Here is a 15,208-nt window from a genome sequence, read left to right on the forward strand (position 1 = left end):
AAAAATAAAAAAGTAGATTTGTTAGTGTCAATATCCGATGAAGAAAATTCTGAATGAGAAAAAACATCATCAGAGAAGGATAATTCAGTATGTTGTTGGTCATTTGAAACTTCATCAACTAAAAAAGAAGTTTGAAAAAGACCTAAAAAATTTTATTTAGAAGGCGCGATGTCAGACAAAGCCTTTAACATAGAATCAGAAAAATATTCTTATAAATTTCTAAGTATATCTTGTACATAAGATGTAAAAAGAATAGCAATATATGAAGCATAAATACTAATAGATTCTGCATGTAAAAGTTTATCATGATAACTTATTACAAACCATAGCTAAAGATAAACATTCATAACATTAAAATAAATGAACTTAGCTTTGGTAGGACTGATATCAGTCAACAGGAATCCGTTAGCATGTTCTGATTCAGGAACAGTATACGAAATATCTTGCAATATGTAATAGAAAAAAACAACATATAAAGCAAAATTATCAAATTCCTTAAATGACAGTTTCAGGAAAGGGAGTAAAATGCAAAACAAATAAGCCTCTAGCAACCAGAAGCAGCAAAAAATATGAGACTTAAATAATGTGACCCACATTATTGGGGCCCAATACAACTCACATATCTTTTGGCGCCAAATCTGATCCTCTGACGCCAAAAACCGACGCCCACATTTTTTGGAGCAAAAAACCGTCTGAATACACATTCACTATGAACAACTTCCGGCGTCAACTAAGGCGCCGGAAATGACCAAATTTTGCGCAAAAAAATTTGCGCCAAAAATGACGCAATAAAATGAAGCATTTCCTGCCCCCGCAAGCCTAACAGCCCGCAGGGAAAAATAGTCAATTGAAAATTTTCAAGGTAAGAAAAATATATATTCATATGCATTATCCCAAATAATGAAACCGACAGTCTGAATGAAGGAATACTGATTATCCTGAATCATGGCAAATATAAGTTTAAACACATATATTTAGAACTTTACATATAAAGTGCCCAACCATAGCTTAGAGTGTCACAAAAAATAAGACTTACTTACCCCAGGACACTCATCTACATATAGTAGAAAGCCAAAGCAGTACTGAAATGAGAATCAGTAGAGGTAATGGTATATAAGAGTATATCGTCGATCTGAAAAGGGAGGTAGGAGAAGAAATCTCTACGACCGATAACAGAGAACCTATGAAATAGATCCCCTAGAGGAAGACCATTGTATTCAAATAGGCAATACTCTCTTCACATCCCTCTGACATTCACTGCACTCTGAGAGGAAAACCGGGCTTCAACCTGCTGCGAAGCGCATATCAACGTAGAATCTAGCACAAACTTACTTCACCACCTCCATGGGAGGCAAAGTTTGTAAAACTGAATTGTGGGTGTGGTGAAGGGTGTATTTATAGGCATTTTAAGGTTTGGGAAACTTTGCCCCTCCTGGTAGGAATGTATATCCCATACGTCACTAGCTCATGGACTCTTGCTAATTACATGAAAGAAAAAGCTGCACAAACTCTGCAAAACAGTGTAAAAAAGCAGTAAACATAACGACATTTTTACAGTAGTATCATATAGCCTTAGTAACTTTGCACAGCTATGCAAATAAACAATTAACCCCTTAATGGCAAAACCGGATTGAAAAAACGTCAAAACCGGTAAAAAAAGACTTTCAGCACCTTGCCACAGCTCTGCTGTGGCTCCTACCTGCCCTTCAGAACAATTTGTGGGGAAAAAAACTTCTTTTACAGCCCTCAAACACGGCAGGAACCTCTAGAGAAGCAGTTAGAAGTCTCAGAGGAAAAGAAACTGCGCAACTGATGCGTGAAAATAGGCCCCTCCCACCTCACTCAATGTTTTGAGGCCTAACAGACAAACATTAGAGTGTCTCTAAATTAACCATGTGGGTTAGAAAACTCAAAAACAAGCCAAAATGACCCCTTTAGTCCCTAAAAACGTTATAATTGCATCAATCACTGAATAAACAAAAACGTTTTTACCAAACAGTGTCACCAGTAACTTATGAGCCTTCATACAAGCTGAAATTCCTATCCAAGTGTCTGAATACAGCTTACCCTTCTCTCATTGGGATATTACCAGCATTTTCTAGAAATAACAGTCTGTCTAGAAAAAAATAGACTGAACATACCTTAATGCAGTTTAGCCTGCAAACTGTTCCCCCAACTGAAGTTTTCCTGTACTCTTCAGCCCTTGTGAGAAGAGCAGTGGATCTTAGTTACAAAATGCTAAGATCATCATCCTCCTTGCAGAAATCTTCATCCCTTTTCTGCCAGAGAGTAAATAGTACACACCGGTACCATTTAAAAATAACAAACTTTTGCTTGAGAAAATAAAAACCTAACATTTTTGTCACCACACTCCTCTTTGCCCTTCCTAGCAGTTTAGCAGGCAGAGAGAATGACTGGGGGGTGGAGCTAAGGTGGGAGCTATATAGGCAGCTCTGCTGTGGGTGCTCTCTCTGCCACTTCCTGTATGGGAGGAGAATATCCCACAAGTAAGGATGAATCCGTGGACTCAATACATCTTACAAGAGAAAAGTACCTAGGCAGGACTAAAGCAAATTAAAGATAGGGACACAATTCCAATTATCGTAACAGATCGTACAGCCCAGCCCCAAAAGAAAATATGAATTTACAGTATCCCTGTCACTAAGTATATGTGGAAAATTTTTCACACATATAGATTATCTGATCGGCTTAATTATCGTACCCGTACCGTACAGCCCGGCTCCAAAAGAACATATAAATTTACAGTATCCCTGTCACTAAGTATATGTGGAACATTTTTCACGCATGCGCATTTCGCCTCTGCTTCTTCAAAATCTGAGGCGAAATGCGCATCAAGGCGATCAGTTACTCTATGTATAACATTAATCTATATGTGTGAAAAATGTTCCCCATATACTAGTGACAGGGATACTGTAAATTAATATGTTCTTTTGGGGCTGGGCTGTATGGTACCGGTACGATAATTGGGATTGTGTCCCAATCTTTAAATTTGCTTTAGTCCTGCCTAGGTACTTTACTATATGGTGCTGGGTGTATTACTCTACGCTAGTGAGTGTTCTATATGTGTGACAAATGTTCCATATTTATTTAGTAATACTTGACACTTTAGTCTAATTTTCCCTAGCGATAGTACTGTATGGGGCTGGGTTGTGTGGTACCGTGGGAATTGTGGGATTATGTCCCTATCTTTAAACTTGTTTAATATATTTTTTGCCCAGTTTCCCTGCTATATAATATTGGGCTTTATTACCCCACATTTAACAGTGTCTACTGCAGGAGACGTTGTACATTAATTTTATTGTTATTAATATTTTTATGGTTGAGGGGTATTCCCCTATTTTATCTCTTTAATTATTAAAAGTTAATTTAAGTTAATTTAATAATATTTTTTGTTGTTTTTGTTGTTTTGTGTCGTTGCTTCCTTCACATTACATTAGTACTTGAGCGAGTGCTCTTTAGGGTGTATCTTTTCTTTACATACATATATTATTATTTGTGAAATGTACATGCTGGGCAAAGAGGCTGCTTCTGGGTTGGAAATGAAAAACAAAAAAAAAGAACAAGCTATTACATTATTGTTCATTCCCTGGTTGAGCACTTCTCTCATTTTGAGTTTAAAATTGGTTGCTACTGGCATTGCTAAACCCTAAGTGATTAATGTAAGACTTGTTTTTTAACATACTGGATGTATGCTATTGTATGCACGCAATACATTTTATGAAAAAGAAGAAATCAGTCATCTGAATTCTTACTGTTTAAGAGCGCTTAACTTAGAGCTATTGAAGCTCCAGCAAGTACCATGACCTAGAAGGGTATGTGAAATTCCTAGTATGCACAAAGATACGCTATGTATCGTTCTCTCTTCCTTTGAGAATATTAACAATGGATGAGCTAAGAAATTGGGAAGTTGTTTAAAATTCCTTGTAATATCCAATGGGTATAGGTTTAATTGTAACTTTATGTCCCTTTAAGAATACACTTGAGTAAACACATTTTCCCTGAATACTGACTGGCGCTTGAATTATCACCAATTGGATATAAAGTTTTTGCACAGCCTACATGGATACAGAAACTTCTTTTGATGAAATGTACAATTGAGAAGACTAATTTGTAATTTTTAACGTATTATATATGAACAGATTTGCATTTGCAAGGTAAATAAAAAAAATAGGTCAAAAGGCTGTTAGGGTTGCTTAAATGTGAATGGTGTACATTGGAAAAATAATATAAGAGATCATATATAAAATACAAAAAGAAAACATACGTATAGGATGAAAGGCTGCTGTCGTAACTTGACACAACGCCATATTTTTCTTCATTAAAACGAAACATTTCATTGGCATCCCAACCATTGGACTGAAAAAAAAAGAAGAAGAAAAAAAAAAAGAGAGAAATAGCTGTAAAAATCTTTCAAAAGACCACAGGTAGATGGTACCAGCCATATAAGTTTCATTTTAGTTCTAAATGCTAGGATTGAGTCACTTTAATTTGGAAATCTAAGTAGTACTTCACTATGTTTTGTTCACATTTTGATGATTCAGAGGGCTCGATGATATAATCTTCGCCAGCTCAAACCTAATTTTTCTCGCCAACTCTCGCAAGGCTGCCCTGGTGCAATGATCGGAAAAAAAGGGGCAGTCCCTGCGAGTGGCGAGATGGCTCCTATTAAAAGTATTGGAGCTCACTGGTTAAGGAAACTTCGCTCCTTAGTGCAAAGTTAGCAGGGAGCAGAGGGAGCACTTTAAAATTCAAATCTTGCAGCCAATATAACTCACATTACGCTGCTTTCTGCTTATAGCATCTTTCATTCGCCTTTATTTTAGTATGCATTTGTTTTTCTATTAGGGGTTATAAGTGTTTGTATTGTTTTGAGAAAAGCTCGCCACCTTTCAGTTGGTGAGAAAAAAACTGAGATTTGCAGTGCGAAAATCTTTATAGAATTATGCTGGGATTAGAGAGACATTTTTATATACGCCCATGGAACGCCCATTTTCAGCCCATTTTACGAAAAAACAATTACGCTTTGCATTTTGTATTTATAAGTTCATATTTCTGTGTGATTTTTGCACATCCAGTGTACTACAATTACGATTTACGCTGTGCATATTTAATTTGATTTATTCCTGTGTAAATTACATACAAAGTTTACTTTTTTGTTAACATACGATTTTTGGTGAAAAATTTTGTTATGATTTTTGATGCACCTTAACACAATTTTTCCCTGCTTATTTTTGTGTGAATGGTTCAAATATTTGTTTTGTATGAAGTTTAAAATATGAATTTAATTGTGCATTTTTCATATGAAAACGCAGTATACACCCCTTAGCGAGACACCCTGTTTTCAGGGTAAAAAAGTGGCTTTAGATCATTCTACCAGGGAAATAGAAGGACTGGCGAACATTCTTTAATAATATCGCCAGCCCAGAGAGCTTTTAATAATCGAGCCCAGAGAGTGGTTGTTTATCAAGACATATTAAAGGATTTTTAAGACTTTTAAACTTTATATCCTTAAATGTGTACTTGAAACAATGTACACCTGATTATATTTAATGAAAACAGAATAGAATGGGCTAGATACATAAGCCTCCGTCAATAGATTAAAATAAACTTGCTGAATACTGTATTTACAGAATAAAAGGTCTCCAAAAAACAAACAAATTTATGTAAAAAAAAAAACCTTAACTGATAAATTAATTTCTTTCATGGTGGCAAGAGTACACAAGCTGTTACATATGGGATATAAATTCCTACCAGGAGGAGGCACACCCCCACCTCACACATACCTCAGTTTTACGAATAGCCAAGTGGTGAGGTGTTTAAAAGGGGTATAAGCCAAAAAGAGGAACAGGAAAACATAATTTATGTAAGAACTTACCTGATAAATTCATTTCTTTCATATTAGCAAGAGTCCATGAGCTAGTGACGTATGGGATATACATTCCTACCAGGAGGGGCAAAGTTTCCCAAACCTCAAAATGCCTATAAATACACCCCTCACCACACCCACAATTCAGTTTAACGAATAGCCAAGAAGTGGGGTGATAAAAAAAGTGTGAAAGCATATAAAATAAGGAATTGGAATAATTGTGCTTTATAAAAAAAAATCATAACTACCACAAAAAAGGGTGGGCCTCATGGACTCTTGCTAATATGAAAGAAATGAATTTATCAGGTAAGTTCTTACATAAATTATGTTTTCTTTCATGTAATTAGCAAGAGTCCATGAGCTAGTGACGTATGGGATAATGATTACCCAAGATGTGGATCTTTCCACGCAAGAGTCACTAGAGAGGGAGGGATAAAATAAAGACAGACAATTCCTGCTGAAAATAATCCACACCCAAAATAAAGTTTAATGAAAAACATAAGCAGAAGATTCAAACTGAAACCGCTGCCTGAAGTACTTTTCTACCAAAAACTGCTTCAGAAGAAGAAAATACATCAAAATGGTAGAATTTAGTAAAAGTATGCAAAGAGGACCAAGTTGCTGCTTTGCAAATCTGATCAATCGAAGCTTCATTCCTAAACGCCCAGGAAGTAGAAACTGACCTAGTAGAATGAGCTGTAATCCTTTGAGGCGGAGTTTTACCCGACTCAACATAGGCAAGATGAATTAAAGATTTCAACCAAGATGCCAAAGAAATGGCAGAAGCTTTCTGGCCTTTTCTAGAACCGGAAAAGATAACAAATAAACTAGAAGTCTTTCGGAAAGACTTAGTAGCTTCAACATAATATTTCAAAGCTCTAACAACATCCAAAGAATGTAACGATTTCTCCTTAGAATTCTTAGGATTAGGACATAATGAAGGAACCACAATTTCTCTACTAATGTTGTTGGAATTCACAACTTTAGGTAAAAATTCGAAAGAAGTTCGCAACACTGCCTAATCCTGATGAAAAATCAGAAAAGGAGACTCACAAGAAAGAGCAGATAATTCAGAAACTCTTCTGGCAGAAGAGTTTGCCAAAAGGAACAAAACTTTCCAAGAAAGTAATTTAATGTCCAATGAATGCATAGGTTCAAATGGAGGAGCTTGAAGAGCCCCTAGAACCAAATTCAAACTCCAAGGAGGAGAAATTGACTTAATGACAGGTTTTATACGAACCAAAGCTTGTACAAAACAATGAATATCAGGAAGATTAGCAATCTTTCTGTGAAAAAGAACAGAAAGAGCAGAGATTTGTCCTTTCAAGGAACTTGCGGACAAACCTTTATCTAAACCATCCTGAAGAAACTGTAAAATTCTTGGAATTCTAAAAGAATGCCAAGAAAAATGATGAGAAAGACACCAAGAAATATAAGTCTTCCAGACTCTATAATATATCTCTCTGTATACAGATTTACGAGCCTGTAACATAGTATTAATCACAGAGTCAGAGAAACCTCTTTGACTAAGAATCAAGCGTTCAATCTCCATACCTTTAAATTTAAGGATTTGAGATCCTGATGGAAAAAAGGACCTTGCGACAGAAGGTCTGGTCGTAGCGGAAGAGTCCACGGATGGCAAGAGGCCATCCGGACAAGATCCGCATACCAAAACCTGTGAGGCCATGCCGGAGCTACCAGCAGAACAAACGAGCATTCCTTCAGAATCTTGGAGATTACTCTTGGAAGAAGAACTAGAGGCGGAAAGATATAGGCAGGATGATACTTCCAAGGAACTGACAATGCATCCACTGCTTCCGTTTGAGGATCCCTGGATCTGGACAGATACCTGGGAAGTTTCTTGTTTAGATGAGAGGCCATCAGATCTATTTCTGGAAGTCCCCACATTTGAACAATCTGAAGAAATACCTCTGGGTGAAGAGACCATTCGCCCGGATGTAACGTTTGGCGACTGAGATAATCCGCTTCCCAATTGTCTATACCTGGGATATGAACCGCAGAGATTAGACAGGAGCTGGATTCCGCCCAAACCAGAATTCGAGATACTTCTTTCATAGCCAGAGGACTGTGAGTCCCTCCTTGATGATTGATGTATGCCACAGTTGTGACATTGTCTGTCTGAAAACAAATGAACGATTCTCTCTTCAGAAGAGGCCAAGACTGAAGAGCTCTGAAAATTGCACGGAGTTCCAAAATATTGATCGGTAATCTCACCTCCTGAGATTCCCAAACTCCTTGTGCCGTCAGAGATCCCCACACAGCTCCCCAACCTGTGAGACTTGCATCTGTTGAAATTACAGTCCAGGTCGGAAGCACAAAAGAAGCCCCCTGAATTAAACGATGGTGATCTGTCCACCACGTTAGAGAGTGTCGTACAATCGGTTTTAAAGATATTAATTGAGATATCTTTGTGTAATCCCTGCACCATTGATTCAGCATACAGAGCTGAAGAGGTCGCATGTGAAAACGAGCAAAGGGGATCGCGTCCGATGCAGCAGTCATAAGACCTAGAATTTCCATGCATAAGGCTACCGAAGGGAATGATTGTGACTGAAGGTTTCGACAAGCTGAAATCAATTTTAGACGTCTCTTGTCTGTTAAAGACAGAGTCATGGACACTGAATCTATCTGGAAACCCAGAAAAGTTACCCTTGTCTGAGGAATCAATGAACTTTTTGGTAAATTGATCCTCCAACCATGATCTTGAAGAAACAACACAAGTCGATTCGTATGAGATTCTGCTAAATGTAAAGACTGAGCAAGTACCAAGATATCGTCCAAATAAGGAAATACCACAATACCCTGTTCTCTGATTACAGACAGAAGGGCACCGAGAACTTTTGTAAAAATTCTTGGAGCTGTAGCTAGGCCAAACGGCAGAGCCACAAACTGGTAATGCTTGTCCAAAAAAGAGAATCTCAGGAACTGAAAATGATCTGGATGAATCGGAATATGCAGATAAGCATCCTGTAAATCTTTTGTGGACATATAATGCCCTTGCTGAACAAAAGGCAAGATAGTCCTTACAGTTACCATTTTGAACGTTGGTATCCTTACATAACGATTCAATATTTTTAGATCCAGAACTGGTCTGAAGGAATTCTCCTTCTTTGGTACAATGAAGAGATTTGAATAAAACCCCATCCCCTGTTCCAGAACTGGCATAATTACTCCAGCCAACTCTAGATCTGAAACACAATTCAGAAATGCTTGAGCTTTCACTGGATTTACTGGGACACGGGAAAGAAAAAATCTCTTTGCAGGAGGTCTTATCTTGAAACCAATTCTGTACCCTTCTGAAACAATGTTCTGAATCCAAAGATTGTGAACAGAATTGATCCAAATTTCTTTGAAAAAACGTAACCTGCCCCCTACCAGCTGAGCTGGAATGAGGGCCGCACCTTCATGTGGACTTAGAAGCAGGCTTTGCCTTTCTAGAAGGCTTGGATTTATTCCAGACTGGAGATGGTTTCCAAACTGAAACTGCTCCTGAGGATGAAGGATCAGGCTTTTGTTCTTTGTTGAAACGAAAGGAACGAAAACGATTATTAGCCCTGTTTTTACCCTTAGATTTTTTATCCTGTGGTAAAAAAGTTCCTTTCCCACCAGTAACAGTTGAGATAATGGAATCCAACTGAGAACCAAATAATTTGTTACCCTGGAAAGAAATGGAAAGTAGAGTTGATTTAGAAGCCATATCAGCATTCCAAGTTTTAAGCCATAAAGCTCTTCTAGCTAAAATAGCTAGAGACATAAACCTGACATCAACTCTGATAATATCAAAAATGGCATCACAGATAAAATTATTAGCATGCTGAAGAAGAATAATAAATTTATGAGAATCATGATCTGTTACTTGTTGCGCTAAAGTCTCCAACCAAAAAGTTGAAGCTGCAGCAACATCAGCCAAAGATATAGCAGGTCTAAGAAGATTACCTGAACACAGATAAGCTTTTCTTAGAAAGGATTCAATTTTCCTATCTAAAGGATCTTTAACGAAGTACCATCTGACGTAGGAATAGTAGTACGTTTAGCAAGGGTAGAAAACATAATTTATGCTTACCTGATAAATTCCTTTCTTCTGTAGTGTGATCAGTCCACGGGTCATCATTACTTCTGGGATATTACTCCTCCCCAACAGGAAGGGGAAGAGGATTCACCCAGCAGAGCTGCATATAGCTCCTCCCCTCTACGTCACTCCCAGTCATTCGACCAAGGACCAACGAGAAAGGAGAAGCCAAGGGTGAAGTGGTGACTGGAGTATAAATTAAAAAATATTTACCTGCCTTAAAAACAGGGCGGGCCTTGGACTGATCACACTACAGAAGAAAGGAATTTATCAGGTAAGCATAAATTATGTTTTCTTCTGTTAAGTGTGATCAGTCCACGGGTCATCATTACTTCTGGGATACCAATACCAAAGCAAAAGTACACGGATGACGGGAGGGATAGGCAGGCTCTTTATACAGAAGGAACCACTGCCTGAAGAACCTTTCTCCCAAAAATAGCCTCCGATGAAGCAAAAGTGTCAAATTTGTAAAATTTGGAAAAAGTATGAAGCGAAGACCAAGTTGCAGCCTTGCAAATCTGTTCAACAGAGGCCTCATTCTTGAAGGCCCAAGTGGAAGCCACAGCTCTAGTAGAATGAGCTGTAATTCTTTCAGGAGGCTGCTGTCCAGCAGTCTCATAAGCTAAACGAATTATGCTACGAAGCCAAAAAGAAAGAGAGGTAGCAGAAGCTTTTTGACCTCTCCTCTGACCAGAGTAAACGACAAACAGAGAAGACGTTTGTCGAAATTCCTTAGTTGCCTGTAAGTAAAATTTTAGAGCACGGACTACATCCAGGTTGTGCAGTAGACGTTCCTTCTTCGAAGAAGGATTTGGGCACAAAGAAGGAACAACAATCTCTTGATTGATATTCCTATGAGTAACTACCTTAGGTAAGAACCCAGGTTTAGTACGCAGAACTACCTTATCCGAATGAAAAATCAAATAAGGAGAATCACAATGTAAGGCTGATAATTCAGAGACTCTTCGAGCCGAGGAAATAGCCATTAAAAATAGAACTTTCCAAGATAACAACTTTATATCAATGGAATGAAGGGGTTCAAACGGAACGCCCTGTAAAACATTAAGAACAAGGTTTAAACTCCATGGTGGAGCAACAGCTTTAAACACAGGCTTAATCCTGGCCAAAGCCTGACAAAAAGCCTGGACGTCAGGAACTTCTGAGAGACGTTTGTGTAACAGAATGGACAGAGCTGAGATCTGTCCCTTTAATGAACTAGCAGATAAACCCTTTTCTAAACCTTCTTGTAGAAAAGACAATATCCTAGGAATCCTAACCTTACTCCAAGAGTAACCTTTGGATTCACACCAATATAGGTATTTACGCCATATCTTATGGTAAATCTTTCTGGTAACAGGTTTCCTAGCCTGTATTAAGGTATCAATAACTGACTCAGAAAACCCACGTCTTGATAAAATCAAGCGTTCAATTTCCAAGCAGTCAGCTTCAGAGAAGTTAGATTTTGATGTTTGAAAGGACCCTGGATCAGAAGGTCCTGTTTCAGAGGTAGAGACCAAGGTGGACAGGATGACATGTCCACCAGGTCTGCATACCAAGTCCTGCGTGGCCATGCAGGTGCTATTAGAATCACTGATGCTCTCTCCTGTTTGATTCTGGCAATCAATCGAGGAAGCATCGGGAAGGGTGGAAACACGTAAGCCATCCTGAAGTCCCAAGGTGCTGTCAGGGCATCTATCAGGACTGCTCCTGGATCCCTGGATCTGGACCCGTAGCGAGGAAGCTTGGCGTTCTGTCGAGACGCCATGAGATCTATCTCTGGTTTGCCCCAACGTCGAAGTATTTGGGCAAAGACCTCCGGATGAAGTTCCCACTCCCCCGGATGAAAAGTCTGACGACTTAAGAAATCCGCTTCCCAGTTCTCCACTCCCGGGATGTGGATTGCTGACAGGTGGCAAGAGTGAGACTCTGCCCAGCGAATTATCTTTGATACTTCCATCATAGCTAGGGAGCTTCATGTCCCTCCCTGATGGTTGATGTAAGCTACGGTCGTGATGTTGTCCGACTGAAACCTGATGAACCCCCGAGTTGTCAACTGGGGCCAAGCCAGGAGTGCATTGAGAACTGCTCTCAATTCCAGAATGTTTATTTTCAGGAGACTCTCCTCCTGACTCCATTGTCCCTGAGCCTTCAGAGAATTCCAGACGGCACCCCAACCTAGAAGGCTGGCGTCTGTTGTTACAATTGTCCAGTCTGGTCTGCTGAATGGCATCCCCCTGGACAGATGTGGCCGAGAAAGCCACCATAGGAGAGAATTTCTGGTCTCTTGATCCAGATTCAGAGAAGGGGATAAGTCTGAGTAATCCCCATTCCACTGACTTAGCATGCACAGTTGCAGTGGTCTGAGGTGTAAGCGTGCAAAGGGTACTATGTCCATTGCCGCTACCATTAAGCCGATTACCTCCATGCATTGAGCCACTGACGGGTGTTGAATGGAATGAAGGGTGCGGCAAGCACTTTGAAGTCTTGTTAGCCTGTCCTCTGTCAGGTAAATCTTCATTTCTACAGAATCTATAAGAGTCCCCAGGAAGGGAACTCTTGTGAGTGGAACGAGTGAACTTTTCTTTTCGTTCACCTTCCATCCATGTGACCTTAGAAATGCCAGTACTAACTCTGTATGAAACTTGGCAGTTTGAAAGCTTGAAGCTTGTATCAGAATGTCGTCTAGGTATGGAGCTACCGAGATTCCCCGCGGTCTTAGTACCGCCAGAAGAGCACCCAGAACCTTTGTGAAGATTCTTGGAGCTGTAGCCAAACCGAATGGAAGAGCCACAAACTGGTAATGCCTGTCTAGGAAGGCAAACCTTAGGTACCGGTAATGATCTTTGTGAATCGGTATGTGAAGGTAAGCATCTTTTAAATCTATAGTGGTCATGTACTGACCCTCTTGGATCATAGGTAAAATTGTCCGAATAGTCTCCATCTTGAACGATGGAACTCTTAGGAATTTGTTTAGGATCTTTAAGTCCAGGATTGGTCTGAAAGTTCCCTCTTTTTTGGGAACCACAAACAGATTTGAGTAAAACCCCTGTCCCTGTTCCGACCGTGGAACTGGATGGATTACTCCCATTAACAATAGCTCTTGTACGCAGCGTAGAAACGCCTCTTTCTTTGTCTGGATTGTTGACAACCTTGACAGATGAAATCTCTCTCTTGGAGGAGAGTATTTGAAGTCCAGAAGGTATCCCTGAGATATTATCTCTAGTGCCCAGGGATCCTGGACATCTCTTGCCCAAGCCTGGGCGAAGAGAGAAAGTCTGCCCCCCACTAGATCCGATCCCGGATCGGGGGCCCTCAATTCATGCTGTTTTAGGGGCAGCAGCCGGTTTCCTGGCCTGCTTGCCCTTGTTCCAGGACTGGTTAGGTTTCCAGCCTTGTCTGTAGCGAGCAACAGCTCCTTCCTGTTTTGGTGCAGAGGAAGTTGATGCTGCTCCTGCTTTGAAATTACGAAAGGAACGAAAATTAGACTGTCTAGCCTTAACTTTGGCTTTGTCCTGAGGCAGGGCATGGCCTTTACCTCCTGTAATGTCAGCGATAATCTCTTTCAACCCGGGCCCGAATAAGGTCTGCCCTTTGAAAGGTATATTAAGCAATTTAGACTTAGAAGTAACATCAGCTGACCAGGATTTTAGCCACAGCGCCCTGCGTGCCTGAATGGCGAATCCTGAATTCTTCGCCGTAAGTTTAGTTAAATGTACTACGGCCTCCGAAATGAATGAATTAGCTAGTTTAAGGACTCTAAGCCTGTCCGTAATGTCGTCCAGAGTAGCTGAACTAATGTTCTCTTCCAGAGACTCAATCCAGAATGCCGCTGCAGCCGTGATCGGCGCAATGCATGCAAGGGGTTGCAATATAAAACCTTGTTGAACAAACATTTTCTTAAGGTAACCCTCTAATTTTTTATCCATTGGATCTGAAAAAGCACAGCTATCCTCCACCGGGATAGTGGTACGCTTAGCTAAAGTAGAAACTGCTCCCTCCACCTTAGGAACCGTTTGCCATAAGTCCCGTGTGGTGGCGTCTATTGGAAACATTTTTCTAAATATCGGAGGGGGTGAGAACGGCACACCGGGTCTATCCCACTCCTTAGTAACAATTTCAGTAAGTCTCTTAGGTATAGGAAAAACCTCAGTACTCGCCGGTACCGCAAAAACAGAATTTATGTTTACCTGATAAATTTCTTTCTCCAACGGTGTGTCCGGTCCACGGCGTCATCCTTACTTGTGGGATATTCTCTTCCCCAACAGGAAATGGCAAAGAGCCCAGCAAAGCTGGTCACATGATCCCTCCTAGGCTCCGCCTACCCCAGTCATTCGACCGACGTTAAGGAGGAATATTTGCATAGGAGAAACCATATGGTACCGTGGTGACTGTAGTTAAAGAAAATAAAATATCAGACCTGATTAAAAAAAAACCAGGGCGGGCCGTGGACCGGACACACCGTTGGAGAAAGAAATTTATCAGGTAAACATAAATTCTGTTTTCTCCAACATAGGTGTGTCCGGTCCACGGCGTCATCCTTACTTGTGGGAACCAATACCAAAGCTTTAGGACACGGATGAAGGGAGGGAGCAAATCAGGTCACCTAAATGGAAGGCACCACGGCTTGCAAAACCTTTCTCCCAAAAATAGCCTCAGAAGAAGCAAAAGTATCAAACTTGTAAAATTTGGTAAAAGTGTGCAGTGAAGACCAAGTCGCTGCCCTACATATCTGATCAACAGAAGCCTCGTTCTTGAAGGCCCATGTGGAAGCCACAGCCCTAGTGGAATGAGCTGTGATTCTTTCGGGAGGCTGCCGTCCGGCAGTCTCGTAAGCCAATCTGATGATGCTTTTAATCCAAAAAGAGAGAGAGGTAGAAGTTGCTTTTTGACCTCTCCTTTTACCTGAATAAACAACAAACAAGGAAGATGTTTGTCTAAAATCCTTTGTAGCATCTAAATAGAATTTTAGAGCGCGAACAACATCCAAATTGTGCAACAAACGTTCCTTCTTTGAAACTGGTTTTGGACACAGAGAAGGTACGATAATCTCCTGGTTAATGTTTTTGTTAGAAACAACTTTTGGAAGAAAACCAGGTTTAGTACGTAAAACCACCTTATCTGCATGGAACACCAGATAAGGAGGAGAACACTGCAGAGCAGATAATTCTGAGACTCTTCTAGCAGAAGAAATCGCAACTAAAAACAAAACTTTCCAAGATAATAACTTAATA

The 15,208-nt window shown here is 40.0% G+C and overlaps 1 protein-coding gene across 1 annotated transcript in view; it reads right to left on the reverse strand.

Moving 5' to 3' along the window:
- Positions 1 to 15,208, reverse strand: part of ATXN2 (ataxin 2) — a gene marked incomplete in the record, with an annotated part of 1,324,939 nt that overhangs the window by 959,857 nt on the left and 349,874 nt on the right. The window contains 1 exon segment of the mRNA XM_053699757.1: positions 4,286 to 4,377. Coding sequence (XP_053555732.1) covers positions 4,286 to 4,377 — 92 coding nt within the window.

Source organism: Bombina bombina, chromosome 2, assembly GCF_027579735.1.
Source record: "Bombina bombina isolate aBomBom1 chromosome 2, aBomBom1.pri, whole genome shotgun sequence".
NCBI classification, from domain to species: domain Eukaryota; kingdom Metazoa; phylum Chordata; class Amphibia; order Anura; family Bombinatoridae; genus Bombina; species Bombina bombina.